Source organism: Corylus avellana, chromosome ca1 (assembly GCF_901000735.1).
Source record: "Corylus avellana chromosome ca1, CavTom2PMs-1.0".
NCBI classification, from domain to species: domain Eukaryota; kingdom Viridiplantae; phylum Streptophyta; class Magnoliopsida; order Fagales; family Betulaceae; genus Corylus; species Corylus avellana.
This window is the reverse complement of record NC_081541.1, coordinates 4,254,125-4,272,108: the sequence shown is the minus strand read 5'-3', so window position 1 is coordinate 4,272,108 and position 17,984 is coordinate 4,254,125. Positions and strand designations below refer to the sequence as shown.

At 36.6% G+C, this 17,984-nt stretch overlaps 2 protein-coding genes across 2 annotated transcripts; both read right to left on the bottom strand.

Annotated features, from left to right (window-relative positions):
* Positions 1 to 1,934: 1,934 nt before the first annotated feature.
* Positions 1,935 to 3,329, bottom strand: LOC132162712 (inositol-tetrakisphosphate 1-kinase 1-like). The gene has a single exon (XM_059572952.1). The coding sequence runs from the start codon at positions 3,186 to 3,188 to the stop codon at positions 2,175 to 2,177; it is 1,014 nt and encodes a 337-aa protein (XP_059428935.1). The 5' UTR covers positions 3,189 to 3,329; the 3' UTR covers positions 1,935 to 2,174.
* Positions 3,330 to 4,293: 964 nt separating this feature from the next.
* Positions 4,294 to 17,769, bottom strand: LOC132166900 (protein TORMOZ EMBRYO DEFECTIVE). The gene is made up of 14 exons (XM_059577756.1): positions 17,380 to 17,769; positions 16,406 to 16,588; positions 14,477 to 14,626; positions 12,882 to 13,099; positions 12,459 to 12,735; positions 11,598 to 11,732; positions 10,885 to 11,003; positions 8,904 to 9,060; positions 8,470 to 8,716; positions 8,313 to 8,389; positions 7,161 to 7,280; positions 5,925 to 6,055; positions 5,675 to 5,849; positions 4,294 to 5,015 (listed from the first exon to the last, which is right to left on the bottom strand). The coding sequence occupies exons 1-14, from the start codon at positions 17,674 to 17,676 to the stop codon at positions 4,665 to 4,667; spliced, it is 2,637 nt and encodes an 878-aa protein (XP_059433739.1). The 5' UTR covers positions 17,677 to 17,769; the 3' UTR covers positions 4,294 to 4,664.
* Positions 17,770 to 17,984: the final 215 nt, after the last annotated feature.

Below are 17,984 nucleotides of genomic sequence, written 5' to 3'. Positions count from 1 at the left end.
TACCCAGGGGGGGCAGAGGGAGGGGGTTGAGAGGGGTCAAATGCCCCCCTCACATCCCAAAAAATTATTTTTCTCTTGGAATTTTTTTTCGAAATTTTTGGTTGCACTCCCTAAAAACACATTAGGGGTGAGTTTTTTTTTTTCAAAAGAATTAGCTTTCATAACTCACGTGGAAGCTTTACCATAGTTTCAATAATTTTTTCAAAATTAGCTAGAAAACAATTAACAAAGACGCACCGTTTTTAGAGTTCAATAGTTTGATTAGTTTCAATAGTTTTTCCAAAAACGCACCGTTTTTAGAGTTCTTTAAAATAAAAAAATAAAAAAATAAAAAAATAAAAAACCACTCTGTCTCGGATGTTGGAATGCACTGTCACCCAAAACCAAAAACTAAAAGGGCAAGTCAATGAAGTCGTGCACGCAAGTCAAGGAAAAAAAAAAAAAAAGAGGAATAGGATAATAAATGTAGGCTGTTTATCTTTATTTTTTATTTTTTATTTTTTTCCTTTTCTTTAAAAAAAAAAAAAACAAAACAAAACCCTAGCCAACTTTAAGTGAGAAAAGTCTTCCTTAATAGTTAATATATATATATATATATATATATATATATATTTCTTTTTAAAACCCTAGCCCACTTTTAAGTCTTTATATAAGTATAGTATATATTATATTCAAAAGAATCAAAACTTTTATTTGCAATTGGGAGTAGCCGTTCAATAATTTGCAATTTTAGATATTTTTTTTTTACAGTATTTTTTCTTATTCGAAGCCTTCAACAATTCAAATCATTTTTTTGGAAATGGAGAGGCATGTAATTAAATGTTTACATTGATTGAGTTTTTATATTTAGATTGATCTTTAAATTAATTGTTTATGAATATATAATTTTTGTTACATATTTTAATATTATGAAATATATATATATAATTGTAGTTACCTGACATTATGGATTCTATTGAATTCCAATTAAATTCTAAATGAGCTTGTGTCGAAATAGATTTAGCAAATCTACGAGCAAATACTTGTTTAAAAAAAAAAATTTATGATTACCATCCTAGTGATAGAGATCAAATTCGAAGGGCATATTTATTGCCTTAGTTATATTTTACAACATTTTTAATTAATTTTTATTCAGCTTTAATTTTTTTTTTATATTCATAAAAAAATAAAAAATAAAAAATTCTTGACCCCGACCAAAATCCTGGCTCCGCCAGAGTATACCTCCATTGTTTAGTTACAGCATAGGACAGAAAGAAGGATAAGGTTTCACTTTGAAAATTGACTATATATATATAATTCACACTTTGACATAATCTAAGTGACTATTTTTCTTTTTAAAATATTGTTTCTCTTTAGATTATTTGAACTTTTCTAAACAAATTACTTGATTTACAAATCCATCATACAGTTTCATTAATCTGTTAATGGTTAGTGATCCAGTCTATTTGATTTTGTAAATCTAAATTCAAGGACTTTCTCAGTAGCATATTCAGTTGATATGACTGATGCCATTGCTGAAATACATAATAAACTGCTGGCGGCATAAATGGGAAGTAGACCTTCAAGCAAGCAAGGGTTAGCATCATGTGCGCATTGGACCCAAGTTATTTGTTCTCTTCTCCCATCCAACTTTTTTAAAAATTAACTATTGAATTTGTGGAATCCACATCTTCACCCAAATAGATCATACAGCTCAAATAGTTGATTTCTGAAAAAATTGAATGAAAGAAGAACAAGAGAAGAACGTTTAGATTTTCTCTTATGCATGTACATGACCTTATGCTTACTACATAAACAGCAATTCACCAAAGAAAGCCCGACAGAACTCATTCATGCTAACATGGCAATGGATTTTTCATCACCTATTTATTCAAGCAAACCAGAACAACCGAAGCAAATTAAATATACAGAACAAAATTAATGAAGCAATTCAGTTGAATAAGTAGAAAAAGGTATCAATTCTAGATTAATGGCGATGCACCTACACGACTAATCCATTCCAATGCAAGAAAAAGTAGCAGTGAGTGTGCAAAGTAAGCAAACCTATTTGCAAACCACATTCCTTCCTTGAATTCCTACGGAAATGGCACAAAATACCATAATCCGAGCAAACCCATTGGACAGGTCACAGCAGGCATATTGCATTGCCCACAAGCTCTTCTCTTCAATGTTATCTACCCACCACCTCTCACCTCTTGATGTTCTTCCTCCAACCCACTAGTCTTGTTCCTCCTCTCGTCCACAACATGTCGGAAAAAATCCACCAAAACCGACTCATAGGAGGGCATTTTGGCGTACCCAGGAAAGTAATTGATGTCAATCACAAGGTACCTACCATTCCCGTCTTTACCATCTCTGATCAAATCAAAGTTGAAAAGCTGGAGCCCCATGGCCTCCCTCAACCCCCTCGCCAACTCCACCACCAACTCAAACGGCGGCGTTTCTGCCTTCTCCGCACCAGACCCAGAACACCAATCCTCTTCCTCTTCCTCGTTTCTCGCGGAATTCGATATCTGCGAGAACGACAACAACCCCTCCGCCGTATTATCATTCAGCTTCTCTTCGGGTACATCCGGCAACGACCTGCGCTTCACGCACTTGACGTGGTCTCCCACTACGTACACCTTGAAGACCACCCCGCCGTGGTTCACGAACTCTTGCACCACAATCGGCGTTTCCAGCTTGCTCAGCCCGTTGAGGTTTAACACCAAACACATCTCGTGCGACCTCGCGCCGCCGTCGGCCGAGACCTGCTTTGCTATCACTGGGAGCCTCAGTCCCAGCTCCCGAATCGCGTCCGCACCCCTCAGAATCTCCGGGTCGTACACCACTTTCTGGTTTGGAACCCAGAAGGTCTCGTTCCTCAACTGGGTGACCACCTCGAGCATGGAGACCCGGTTGTGGAGCCGCTCGATGGCCTCAGGGGGGTCGACTACGACGACGTTTGGGTGGTGCAGTGACAGTTGGTGGAGCTGGTGGATCCAGTCGGGTTTGTAGAGTTTGTGGACGATGCAATCGAAGGGCCCCTGTTGGGTCAAGGGCTTGGAGGGATCGATTCGGATGAGATCGACGCCTTGCTGGTTGGCGTGGGTAATGAGAGAGCTCGTAATGAAGGTTTGCTCTTTCTTCGGGGACAGAGCATAGCCTATGCGGTACCTTGGAGATGGAGATGGGGATAGATTGGACATTTCTGTTTGGGAAGTGAGAAAAAGAAGAGGGAAAAAACATTAACACGATTTCGGCGACAAGAAAACCATGTTGGGTAACGTATCCTCGAGAGACAAAGATAGTGACGAGAGAGCTCGTAAATGGATGCTTTCTCCTAACGCCATGTTTCCTACGGGAATAGGTAAGTGAAAATAAGTCATTTTACTGTTAAGGTTAATATATATTTTTCTCTTTATTAATGTATTGTTTTAAAATGAACCAAATAAAATCTTTCTTTTTTTTTTCGCACATATAGCAGCCATCTTATTGAGAAATGTTGAAAGAAAAATAAGTGACCATGTGTCACCCTTAGCAACGAGGAATTACGATCCTCTAAGTCACCCTTAATGGTTCCTCTCCATTTTTATTTTAAATGAAATGGAGAAGATTTTATTCCCGGCAAAGAAATCAGTGGTCATGCAGCATGAAAAATAGTCATTTATTTGTATTTTTTCAAAATAAACAGATATATTTAAAAAAAAAAAACAAAAAAGGGTTTTTCCAATGTAAACTCCACCAAAAATTACTTACTTTTACATGAAATCAAAATGCTGATTGTAGTATGTTTAACCCAGGTGAACCCGAGAGCAAAGCAAAGCAAAGCTATAAAAAGGAAAACTAGTCAGCAGTGGACACCGCGACTAATACTTAGGTGCGCAAGAAAAAAGAAATGAATTATTCTTTCTTTTTCTTTCTTTTTCTTTACGTTTATTTGGAATACATACTATTTTAAAAAGTACAGTTATTTATGCAAAGATATAATTTATCTTTCTAACAGTAATTATAAGATTTCAAACCCCGTTCGTTATAGAGAACTCTAATATTATAATGTAAATCCAACAATTGCTTCTTTATTTTGGGTGATATTCCAGAGTTACAATAATAATTAAGAAGTCTCTAAAAGATAGTTCAATCGACTGGAACTACGCCTAATGAAACGGAGGTCACTAGTTTGAATCGCCCTCCCTCCTCTTGTGCGAACATGTAAAAATAAATAAATAAATAAAATAATACAATATTAATTAAGAAACAAACAAATCATACAACAAAAAAATAGAAAAGGGAAGCACATAAAGATTTAAAACAAGAAGAGAAGTTTTTCGTATAAAAAACAGAGGAAAAATAACCAAAAAAAAAAATCTCTGTCACGGTTTTGCAGCACATAAAAAACTCAAAATAAGCATTGCCTTGGGCATCAGAATTCAGTACGTAATGTTTTCTGACTCTCTGAGTGTCGAGGGTTCATATACTAATGATTAGATCACCAAAAAAAGAAAGGGGTTGATTAAGGTTAAACAAGAGAAAAAGAAGAATGAAAGGCACATATTTTACAAATTGGATTGGAACATTGCACTTTCGCGCAAACACTCGTGAAGGAATCTAAGACCAAAGAGGCCTGCCTAATCAAAATTGAATAAATACAACAGGGTGAAAGCGTCTGAGATGTGTCATGCCGGCTATGAAATAGCTTCAACCTTCGTGTATGCCACACCCTTAGCTTTCTTGCTTGAACTGTCTTTAGATTTCTTTGATTTCCGTTTTTTCGAGGATGCCTTCAGATCTTCGGAAGTATTTTTGGGCTCCGCATCAGCATTTCCCGTCAAAAGCACCCTATCCGCGTTCTTGACATCAGAATGCATCAAAGACTCAACTTTCCTCTCTTCTGCATCAATTTCTGGTTCAATAACTGACATTTCTGTCAGAACATAGTTGGCCAAAAATGTGTCTCTTACATTCCTGTCTGTCCTGCTGAAATGCCTTTGAGAAAATGGGGCAAGACCTTCAAGGAGTACGTCTATTCCTTTTATCTGAAAATTCACGGCATCAAAAAGTAAAATACAATGCAGAATATAAGGATGATACACTTTGCATGAACTTTTATTCAGCTTATTTTTCACAGAAAAAGTAGAATAACAAGCTGCCACAACTCTGCCACTGTGCCATCCCCTAGTGGGGGAAGGACAGAGAAAGAGAGACAAGAGAGTAGATCCTCTACTGTCTTCAGCGCAAGAACTCAACACATTATTTTATGAACAATTTGGTGTTATAGCACTCAAAAACAAAAGCTCCAGGAGCTGCAGGTCCTATTGAAACAACACGAAGCAATATCCACAAAAACTACCAAGTTTTTTTTTCTGAGCAAATACAACCAACAAAACGAAGGAGAACAAGAAAAACCAAGAAAGAGAGGACAAGAAAAGGGGGAGCCTACGGCAGAGAATTTGTCATATGAATGACAGATATCCCAGGCCTGCTGGTGACTAACATCTATCAAGATTTTGTATTCAAGATTTTTTGATACCAGAAATGGGTGTCCCTCAAACCCTGCTGGTGTCTGAAGCCCTAGATTACCAAATTTCTAAACTTATTTCGATGGTTACCTCAATTTATTGAGCCATTATCTTATGAAATTCTTTCTTCATTAACTTTAAAGAGCCAGAACAGGAATACTTAGTAAGACAACCACCTTAGTAATCTCTGTTGGAGGAAGGATGTTGAAAACTCTGAAAAGCACGACATGTGCAACTTGACAGAGCTTTGTTTTTGTATTCCACTCTCGAACATATTCAAACAGTAGATCAAACTCTTTTGTGCCAAGAGCATCAAGGAATTTATCTATATGTGCTTCAGCCTCTCCCTTCCTGCAGAGGACTCATAAGAAATCTAAAGACAATAGAAAGAAAGGAAAAAAAAAAAAAAAAAAGGATGTCCCTAACCTGCAAAGTTCAGCAAACAACTCAAAAAGTTTGCGAGGCCTGCGAAGTTCAAATGCAATTTGGATTGCTTTAGTGTAGTCAGCATCTGATACAGCATTTTCTAAATCTTGACCTTTCAGAACCCCTTCTTCCTGCATAAACATCGAAGTATAAGCCACAAGTTCTATGACAATGATATAAGATTTGGTCGAAATGCATAAATATATTAAATAATAACGATCCAAATTGTACCACCTTGGTCCCATATTGAGAAGTTGAAGAGTAACCCACATAGAGTGAGTGGTTTATAAAGATAATCATGAGTGCTAAATCCCACATTTCCTAGTTAATAGGTGAAATTGGGCTTTATAATAAATCTTAAAAAAGCTTCAAATTGACTAAGTCTTTTGAGGTGATAACACAGATATGGCTAACGTTTTTCCCTAGGTCATTAGAAATAGTATCAGAGCCACTTAGTAACATCAGGCCATGTTGTATTGGAGCACTGCATAACATTTTCCTGACAATGACGTCAGGAGTTTATGAAGAAAAATTTGTAACATATCGGTCCCATATTAGAAAGATGAGGAGAAGCGCAGATAGAGTAGGTTTACAAAAATAGTTTTGAGTGCTAAGTCTTACATTGCCTAGTTACTATGTGAAAATGAACTTTATAAGGAATTCTAAAAAAACTCCAAATTGACTAAGCCTTTTAAAGTGAGAGCGTAGATGTGACTAGCTAAACTTGATACACCACCATCCTAAATTCTACAAGTTTCCTAGACCACACTTCACATAAATGTTCATACTGCTACACTTGAAACAGGTTCAAGTTTGATTTAGGATAGATTATGCATTGACTATGCCAGTCATCTAGATACTATTCAATGTACTGAGCAATCAGCAACAGCAAGAATTTAGCATACTTCTGTTGACAGTAGAAATTAAAAAGATTGACACGTTAACATCAGGAGATAATGATAGGTACCGAGAGTCCAAACAAAAATCAAAGACTGGCTAATCTATTATTTTACGTACATTTCTATATATTAACCAAAGACTACTGACAACTGTTGCCCAACTACTGAAGAACATTGTACAGAGAAACATGAAACAAGTCTCAATAGAGAATAGAGATGCAGCTTATTCACAATCCTAAGTGGAACCCTTTGAAACAGGAAATATAAGCAAAGACAACTTCAAATTTTGCTGAATGGTTTGGGTCAGGTATCAAAAATAGCAGGTGAGACAACTCACTTCTTTACGGAACACCTGCTCTTTATCATCGGCAGTACAATCATACCACAAATTGAGAACAGCATCCCTGCCACCAGTAGCAAGCATTTCTGACTTCTTCCCAACAGCCAAGGCCCAAACCTGCAGGGTAAATCCTGTAAGCAAAAGAAAAGGGCAACCAAAATCTGAATGGACACACAAATTTGTAGCAGGGTCAGCCACTCCCTGCCACCCACAAACCTGCAGGGTAAATCCTGTAAGCAAAAGGAAAGGGCAACCAAAATCTGAATGGACACACAGATTTGTAGCAGGGTCAGCCACTCCCTGCCACCCACAAAGGCCTGCATGGCTGCAAAGCCTGCAATGCTGTTCACTTCTAAACTTTATTATACTACAGATAAATTGACATTTAACTAGAGCCCCACAAAGGCTTAAGGCCCTCAAAATAATGGACAGAACCTTGTACCATTTTCTTTTCTGCTGGGCCCTTAAAAGAATCATGGAAATGAAACAACTCTTTTCCAAGAGCTCCATTCTCTCCATGGATGTTTCTCATCGATGTGAGATCACTTTTTTATTTACCTTGACATTCTGGTTCAACATATAGAAGCTGACCTAACTTGCGTTTCCATCAGACAACTATAACTATAAGTAGCTGACAGGTGTACTTTCTTATAAACTAGACACTAAGGTGACTAACCCAGAGGACCAGAAATGAGACAGATTGAGACTAAGAAAACAGATGCTGCTTTCACCCTTTGTAGACTACTCAAGTGTAGCCAATCACCTGGGAAAAATCCCTGCTCATATCTCAATCATTTTTTTTTATAGGTAATATCAATTAAAAAATGCTCAGATCTCAATCCTAGACTTCAATGTGCATCAAAAGATATATTATCCAAGTCAACCAATTATGATATATGCAGAAGAGTGACCATCAGCAACAAAATGGTCAAACATACAAAATAGCAGAAGCGAGGCTTCAGCTTCCTTCTCACTTATGTGCAGCTACTTAACCACGTAACATGTTTGGTGAGACACTTTTTGCATGATACATAGATCTACAGAATGAGATGACCTATAAGATCCAATATAGTCTACATAATCTAGAGGAGATAACTGAGAAGAAAGTTTGTTAGAAACAGTGACAATTATTTATAGATAGATCAGCACCTTGTCCACATGCTTATCATATGTAGCAATGCACTCCTCGGTTTTTACAGTCCATAGCTTTACCACACCATCAGCATCTGAAGACAAATATTTAGCTGATTATAAATGTCATCTGACCAGTAGATAAAGCCAAATAGATAACTTTCAGCCAAATTACCGCAAGAAACACATTGGGTCCCACGAGTAAGAAAGGATGCTCTTAATACACTTGATACATGCCCCATAAATATTTTCAAGTATGAACCATCAGAAATAGCCCACATCCTTATTGTTTTATCACCAGATGCTGTTATGACACATTGATCAACAGGAGAAAACTCTACCGACCAAATCCCCTTTGTATGCCCTTTAAGCACAACAACTGATACCAGATCTGGAAGCCTCCAAACATGAGCAGTTTTATCCTAGTCAAAAACAAAAAGAAAAAGATTCAGCAAATAAACTTAATGAAGCAATCTTATCCACAAATGCACAGTAACTTCAGGAAGGCAATGCCTTAAATGCCTATAGCATTTCTGCTTTCTCAGCAATAAAAAAATATGTTAAAAATAAAACAGAAGGCAAAAGAGCTGTGCCTCAAAAATTACATACCTGAGAACCACTGCAGACTAAACTATCATTTGGTGCAATAGCTAGAGAATTGATATCCTTATCATGAGCTTTTACAAGTGCTTTTGCTTTCAAATTAAGAGGCTGTACCACCTCATCTAACATACTCTCCAAACTCCACACTTTAAGAGTAAGATCACTAACAAAACAAAAATAAAGGTTATGAAGAGCGACAAAATAGTACCAAGTACGAGAAACTCTAACAAACAGGAATAGGAGAACAGATAGGAATAAGATCAACTTTAACAAAACACATGATTCAGGATCTATACATATTTATTCAAGTGTTAAATAAAACAACCATAGATGCATTCAATTGCAATGATGAAGATAGTGAAGCTCATAATTGAAAGATAGTGAAGGATGCTTCTATTGCAGTTCATTTGGGTCTTTCTAGTGGTATGTGAGCTTTATTAGAGTGGCTCACAATTGGAAGGTGGATGTCCTAGCTTCGTATTTCAATTTGTTGTATTCTTATAGAGTGAGACGGGAAAGAGAAGACAAGCTTTGGTACGCCCCTTCAAACAAAGGGATGTTCGATGTTAGCTCCTTTTACAGGGACCTTGCATGTATGATGGCATTCCTATTCCTTGGAAGAGTATTTGTTAGACCAAGGTTTCTTTGAGAGTGGCTTTTTTCACTTAGTCAGCGGCCCTAAGAAAGATTCTTATTAAGGACAACCTTCCGAAGCGGCATGTCATTGTGGTCAATAGGTACTACATGTGCAAAAGGAATGCAGAGTCTATGGACCATCTTATTTCCCATTGAGGTTGCTTGAAAAAAAAAAAAAAAAACTTATGGAAAGCTTTATTCAATCGCTATGGACTATCTTGGGTTATGCCTAGCCAGGTGGTTAATTTGTTTGCTTGCTAGTGGACATGCGGTAGCTCTTAGAATGTTGTTGTGTGGAAGATTGTGTCCTCTTGCCTTTTGTGGAGCCTTTGAAGGAAAAGAAACAATCAAAATTTCAAGGACTGAGACAACTTTGGAGGAGCTTAATTCCGTTTTTTATACATTTTATACTTGGATAGCTGATTTTCAGCTCCATTGTTCATTAGTTTTAATGATTTTATTGTTCTTTTTCTACTTCAAGATAGGCATTTCTCTAGTATACTTCTTGTGTGCCTGGGTTGCACTTTCCGCTCTTAATGATATTTTTATTACTTATAAAAAAAAAAAAATAAATAATATCATATACTAAATATATTTTTTAAGGGAAAATCACACATACTCTCCTCAAAATACTACCCCATTATTAATGTCCCCCCAACCTACCAATTGTGTTAATGTCCCCCCTAAATTACCAAAACAATTTCAATATCCCCCGTATGACAAAAATATCCTTCATAAAATTTTTTTTAAAAAAAATCTTAAAATTATAACAAAAAACTAAAAAAAAAAAAAAGAAATATCAAGGGGGTCATTTAATTTAATTGTTTTTTAAATTATTTTTTGCTTTTAATTTTAGTTTTTTTTCAGAATTCACAAGGATATTTTGTCTTATTGAAATTTTTTTAAGATCACTGTCTTTTTGCTGACTTTGGGAGGGCATCGACATTGTTTTGGTAGTTTATGGGGGGGGGGGGGGCATTGACACAATTGGTAGTTTGAGAGTAATATTGACAAAATTGGTAGTTTGGGAGTAACATTGACAATGGAGTGGTAGTTCGAAGGAAGTGTGTGTACTTTTTCCATTTTTTAATTTATGTAAAGCATGTTTTTGTATAAAAATTTGAAGATCTAATCATAAATCAATTATTATAAAATACTATTTTATATTTTATTTTACAAGTACACCTGGCCCCCTCTCATAAATATCCTAGTTTTGTCCTTGACCCCTAGAGTAATGACTTGTGCAATAGAAAGCATCAACATGAGAACCAAATCAAGAGCACTCAAAGTAAACATGAATAAATGGTCAAATGGATTTTCTTGGTAAAAGGATTGTTGAGTAAGCACTCACCGACTACCACTAACAAAGAAGTCTTTCTGCTTCTTTGAGAAACCAATGGCTCCAACAGCTTTCGTATGACCTACACCAACTCCAATGCAACATCCGCTTCCTGCTTCCCACAGCCTAACCTATATTGAGAATGGAATTAGAGATCCAAAAACATTACATATAACATATAAATCTCTTTGAGTAAGGGTGTATGTCTAGTCTGTTTGTGTGCATTTGTGTATGAGAGAGAGAGAGAGAGAGAGAGAGAGAGAAAGAGAGCAAGAGAGTATCATTTATACAGAGACCCCTTTTTAGGGTGGTAGCCTCTCTTGTATACTTTTTGAATCTCTTAGATCTTGTAAACTTTTTAGATTTCAAACACCTTTAGGGTGATAGTCACTCTTGTATACTTTTCATGTAAGAAGGATTTGCTTTTTCCTTAAACTATATATATATATATATTATGAAGAGACAAAATAATTGATTTTCCCCATAACAGCCACATTTCAAATTTACAATTTAACTTCTTTTTTCCCTTTTGATTGGTAAGTTATGCACCCAGTTGGTCCTAAACCTAGCACTTCCTCCATCCAGCTCTTACAAGGAGAGGACGAGCCATTTAAGCTGAGCTGATGGCTACCATTTTAGTTTCACTAGCAAACTACACAGGTAGAGGAAATCAAAGCAAGTCTACCACAGCTGCCTTGAGGGCCAAAGAAGAAAATAGAACTTACACTTTTGTCCTTGCTTCCTGTTACAATTAAAGTTCTTCCAGAAGTTGATACACAGGTGTCAAGGCATAGAACAGTTTCAGTATGACCAGCCAATACATAAGAACATGACCTGGCTTCTAGGTCATACACTCGTACCTGAATGTGTCCAAATTAAGATACATATTAGGAAGCAAATTTCAAAACTGAAATCACATTTCTTCAGTAACACAGATAGATTCCTAAGTATCTAGATGATTATGCCCAGCATAGAGGACATTGTGACCACAGCCCAGCTTATGTATTGACGAGATCATGAATACATTTTCCATTCATTTAATGCTCATATGGTAGCTTATGCTTTTACTTGTACACTACATTCGTCCAAATATAAATGTAAATTTTCAAGAATAACAATATATTTCAACACAAACGTATATGAAAATGAAAGGTAACCAAAGATGGTTAAAAAGACGCTTGTTACGAATCTCGTAAAAAGGTATAAACATGCACAATAATAACTCCTTACAATTAGTGAAACCCATTTGCAGAATTTGCAAATACTCTAGGACCTCATAGTAGAAGAATGGCCGTCCAGGACATATGGATACATGCCGTACAGAGTGGCTGAACTGACACACAAACAAACCTCCCTGGGAGGCTGGAAGATATTTGCCGCCAGAGTTATTAAAGATCAAAGTATTTTAGGATTATATGATTCAAATGCTACTGGGAAAACATCAAAAAAGAAACAATGATAAGATCGAATGATCATAAATTAGAAGATCATGTCAACTTTTTCAGCTATTACTAGCATGTAGAGCCTCAACTGCAACCTACCAGTACATATAATTTTGAAAATGATAAGAATCTACTGCAAATTACCTGTTCAAGGTTTGTAGCAACAGCAAGAAATTGTTCCTCTTCACCTAAAAACCTCAGATCCACAATCTCTTCATTGTATCCTACAAGTCTTCTGCTTAGGGTAAGTTTAAATATCTCCTCAGAGTGCTCTACAGGGACATAGAAAAGAAACTGCTCATCGGCAGTCACACAAAGCAACCCTTGATCTGAAGGTAACATAACTGCAGATGTGAAACCCCTACGCATGTCTGAGTTGACAGTAACATCAGATGACTTTTGCTCAAACAAGCAAGCTGCACTGTTCAAATAAAAGTAACATAAATCGACTCAAACTGCAGTTCATTCTAAATATAACCATGGATGAAAAATAGAGAGGCCCATTGGCCTCCCAACCATTTAACGAAACGTACAAAATACTAGGAAAACACCATCTTGTTGTCTCACCTTTCAGAGTTCCATATTCTTACAATCCCACGTTCACCAACTGTGATAAAATGAATTGCTGATGACCCACTTGTTTTCTTCCCACTTTGCTCATAAAATGAAGCCACGCAGGAAGCAAAAAGGCTCCCAGAACGAATTACACACACAGCCTCAAGTACCTCATATGCAAGTACAGTCTTTTTGAAACCATAATCATGAAGGTCCCACAAGTGTACAACCTGCAATAATCCTATACATCAATTTTCAGCTAAAATTATATGGTTGGCCAACTATACTGAATTAGAAGCAACCCTTAAATGTATATAATATTCTAACACAGAATATACCAAAGCACATTTCCGCATCTTGACATAAACATATTCAAATTTGCCTGTGACATAAACTACAACAATCTAGTCATAAAACAAAATGCCTATGCTGTAAGAAACAAACATCACACATCAAGAAGACATTGATATAGTTAGAAAATCTGAATATACTCTATACCGTAGGAAACAATCATTAGTATCAGAAGTATTGATTTCATTGGAAGTACATTGAAGAATATGGGAAGGGATAAAAAGAAAAGATTACCAATCTTTTCCACTAATCAAAGAAATTAGTGTCTAATAAACAGGTGGGGGAAGGACCAAGAATTCAGCACTTTTTCGGTTAGAAGACACTACAAAGAGCCCTGAAACCTAGACACAATTGGCCATCTTAGGTAATGTATTTCTCGCTCTTTCTTCCTTTTGTGTGTGTGTGTCCCCAAAAAATTAGAAGTTGCATAGCCACATAAGATCTGCATTAACTGTGTGGACACAATCGACATGCCAAGGGGAGCAATGTCGCTCCATTCCCTCATCAACATTTTTTAGCATTTGTCATGTAAACTTATCAACACGGACAAAGGCACTCCTTTTTCAAAGAAAAAAAAAAGAGGAAACAGGTCGTAAATACATTATACATTTAACACTACATACCAATCCTCTCCACAATCCTCTGTTCATGACTTTGATTACAGTACTATGAGTTCAATTCCCTCATGAGCATCCTTTCCACATTAAGTATGGATGAAAACTAGGGGCAACTTGGCCTGGTCTGGTACAATATCAAAATTAAACCCCTCATCGTGCATAGAATTGGCCAGATACTCAGGAATCTCCAATCAATGCTAAAATTAGCAAAAGTGAGTTCTGACCTGAATCAGTAGAGATGATAGCTTAAATAATTCAACCTGCCTGAGAATTTACACAAGAAATGCATTTTATGGAAGAAAGAATATGAACAGGAAGAGAGTGATTAATCAAAGATAAAAGTGTCAGAAGAGGAGGTAATTAATCCTTAACCATGACTTCCAAACCTCTACCAAAACAATTCTATGAGACCCTTCTAAGAACACTATTTTCACGTAGGTTGGCTAATTTTGGTCGGATTTTGTTGCCTCCAATGTGTCTGACTTGAAATAGATAAAAGGGCCACATGAATAAATTAAAGGGAAAGCAAATGCACAAAATTGAAGCAAAGCAAATGCATTTACATATCATCCAATACAAGTATAAGTATATTAAGATAACCACATCTCTAAGCAAAAATCAGAGAAGGTTGATCCCTACCTTATCTCTTCCAGCAGTGAGCAAAATCCGTCCATCTTCAGATATAGCCATAGAAGTTACTGCTGAATCATGTTTTTTAAATGTTGCAACACACTTCTTGTGTAAAATATCCCAGACACGTATTGTTGCATCATCACTTCCGGAGAAAAGCTATAAACACCAGTCAGAATGATAAGTTGAAAATGCAACTCAAAAATGCAATTGAGAAGAATAAATTATTGAAAGGAATAGAAGGAAGTAAAAATATGCGGGTTTGTTTGACAATGCCCTTTGGGTGGTGCTTTTTTGTTTTTTAGTTGAAAAAGTATTCTAATGTGACATAAGATGAAAGTAGTTTTAAATGTTTCGTGAGTATTTTGTGTTTGAAGTTGTTCATTAATGCTTTTGCTTTTTTACTAAAAAGCAAAATGCAAACCTAAAGATCATTAACAAATGAACCCAGCATTTGCCTTGAATCGAAGTAGATCAAGAAGCTATGAATCAATCATGGTTGTTTCTTGTAGAATGATACTTGTTTAAATCCTTAACATTTTCGGTAAGTAATTGGCTCCAAGGAGAGGGGGAATGGGAGATTCGAACTAGAAACATCTGATTTGTTTAAATCCTTAACATAACTACTGTTTTGTCCCTTTCGTTCAGTGCAACGCGCAGAAACTGCACATCTGCATAACTTGCACAGAACAAAGGGCATATCAATCACACATGGTGCTTGCACACACTCGAACATTAGGAAATACATAAATCCCTTAAAATGTAGATGCTTTAAAAAGTCCTTTGACTACATATAATGCCCGTAGAAAGACTAATTCCAGCCTCCCACTAAGGGAAGAGAACTCACTTCAAGAGTGAGGCTTTCAATCCAGGTATCCTTTACCTCCTCTTGCCCAGGCTTGGCTTTGTGTAAATGTAAATGATACAAATACCATAAAAATTTGAGATGAAAGCCTATCTCCTCTTCAATGTAAATAAAGCACAAACCACCTTTCAAGAGTCCATACAAAAATTAAGAGGGTAGTATTTTAATTCATATAGAAATCCAAAAGGCATGCCCCACTTATTCTAATCAGTTAACTGCATATTAAAAATTCTGTACAAGAACAAAATTAAGCTTCCTGAAACTATTGGTTTAATTGGAAGGTTCTAAGTGCGCCATAAGCAACACCATGACACAGTGTCACATCAGCTTCATTCCATAATCAAGACTGGCGAAGTCCACACCAATAAGAAATCATCCAGTTTCTATTATCACATCTGTAGAGTACAAAGACAAATCTACCCCATAAGAACATTCTCAGCCTGAAAATGTTATAATAGCTGGGCAGGGCTTTACAAGTGATGTTTCCGGAAATATTTCTCAGGTTTGTCCAATAAGGAAGAGCTCTAGATCACAAAAAGGATTTTCAGTTTCCAAATATCTTCCTTCTAGCATTTGAGAATATGAGATCCAAGGCACCACTAACAACTTAAAAGATACTTTTTGAAATGCTTCAAAGACCCTGCAAAGAGAAAAATAAGGGGACTTGGAAGAGCCACAGCTGGAGATTCCAGCCGTGAAGAACACAATTGTGTATGTTGTTTTATAGTGCTAACATTGTCAATTTTATTTTACAAATTCCAAGACTTTATCATAAAGATCCCAACATTGGAAACCCTAGTACTTTTAAATTTATGGCGTCTAATTCCACCAAAAAATAACATGCCTTTAATATTCTATCCAATTGTTCAATTATGGTATAGTTTAAACTTAAGCACGGACCTAAGAAGCATGAAGCAAGCAATATAATATTGAAGTGTAATGTGCGAAACAAAGATTTTTTTTGATAAGTAATGTGCGAAACAAAGATGGCACAAATAATCAACAAATATCACCTCCAAAACATTGTTGACTAGTAAAATAAGAGTATAGTCGCATTTTAAGTTGGAACTTACTAGTGACTTATTTGGATCAGGATGGAACATAATACAGGAAACAACCCCTGCATGGCCCTTAAAGAAATGAGTGCAAAAGCCACCATCAACATCCCAAACAAGGACTTTCCGATCAGCTCCTGCAGTTGCAAGCAATCCTCCAGACAAGTGGCATGCCATAGCCTTCACTGGACTTTCATGGCCCTACTCAATGCCAAAAACAAACGTCAGTCATAACCCAGAAAAACAGAAACATACAACCATATGTAAGATGCTGAGAAACCAACTGCAGATACTTTTCATTTCTCGTAAACTCAGAAGAAAATCATTGCTAAAAGCTAAATAATCTTCTTTCAGTTCTCAACAAGCAGAAGAGCCCTAATTCCACTTTTGTTTTCTCCACAACCAAAAAAATTACAGTTCAATTAACTATACCTAGTCAAGGAAAATTTTCCTTTGTTAACAAGACCAATACATTACTACTCCTCAACCTTCCTCCTTTCCTTTTAACCAAAACAAATTGCACCATTTTCTCAGCAAGGAAACCAACCCTACTTCACTAACTGTTTTCCCCTCAAAAGCCAGACAGCACAATTCGGACTGGTTCATCCCTAATCGCACCTGACTCAATAGATTTAATTTCCTATGTTACTTCAAAATATTTATTCATTTACTCCGCAACACCAGAATTGTCCATTTCATCCATTAAATTTAGCCCAAATATTCCATTTTTAGCTCGAGTAAAAAACCCAAATTTCTATCGCTTTTCTTAGCAACCAAACAGAATCCACATTAAATTTTCAATCAAACTCCCTTCCAAGACAAAAGCATATATATATATATATATATATATATATATATATATATATATATATATATATATATATATCACTCACAAAAGCATTTTCTCTTTACAGTTAAAATACACATTCACTTTCTTTCTCTTCTATATGTTCGCAGCAAACCAAAGAGGGCCCAAATTCAAAAGCATTTACCTTCCAAGAACGCACGCACTTGAGGGTGGACAAGTCCCAGACCCTAATCTGGAGACTTTTACCGGCGGAGAAGAGAAACTTGTCGTCGGGGCTAAGCGCCAAGGCCGAGGGAGCGTCCGAGTCGGTTTCAATCGTGGACCGTATCGAGGCGTCGGACGAATCGACGACCCTGATCGACTCGTCGCACGCGCACGCGATGAACGAGCCATCCGATGCCACCGCAAAGGGCCCGCCCGTGTAGAACTGTTGCAGCGCCGGCACGGAGCGGTAGTTTTTCTTCAACGGTAGGGAAGCCATGAGAGAGATATAGAGAGAGATATTAGGGTTTAAGGGTATAGAGCCGAGGAAGTCGGGGTTTAAGAGGAGTCTACTCTCTACTGTCTACACCCTACCGTCTGCTGTCTACGGGGGAACCACAAACCACACTTTTTAATAAGCAAATTGAGTAATGCTATATAAGTATGTTTGGCAGTGATTTTAATAAGTGCATTTTTAAAAATTGTGTTTTTAAAATTTGCATTTTTGAAATCACTTATTTTTAAATTCGTATAGACGTTTGGTAAAACATGTTAAGAAGTATTTTTTTATCAATTGAGTGTTTTAAT

What these genes read in the sequence shown, in the direction of transcription:
- LOC132162712 (XM_059572952.1), bottom strand. Translation starts at nt 3,188, where the DNA reads ATGTCCAATCTATCCCCATCTCCATCTCCAAGGTACCGCATAGGCTAT.
- LOC132166900 (XM_059577756.1), bottom strand. Translation starts at nt 17,676, where the DNA reads ATGGCTTCCCTACCGTTGAAGAAAAACTACCGCTCCGTGCCGGCGCTG. An exon ending in CAGGAAGCAAGGACAAAAGT is followed by an intron (nt 11,004 to 11,597) that starts GTAAGTTCTATT and finishes TTCTCAATATAG; the next exon opens with GTTAGGCTGTGGGAAGCAGG. An exon ending in GACCCAATGTGTTTCTTGCG is followed by an intron (nt 8,390 to 8,469) that starts GTAATTTGGCTG and finishes ATTTGTCTTCAG; the next exon opens with ATGCTGATGGTGTGGTAAAG.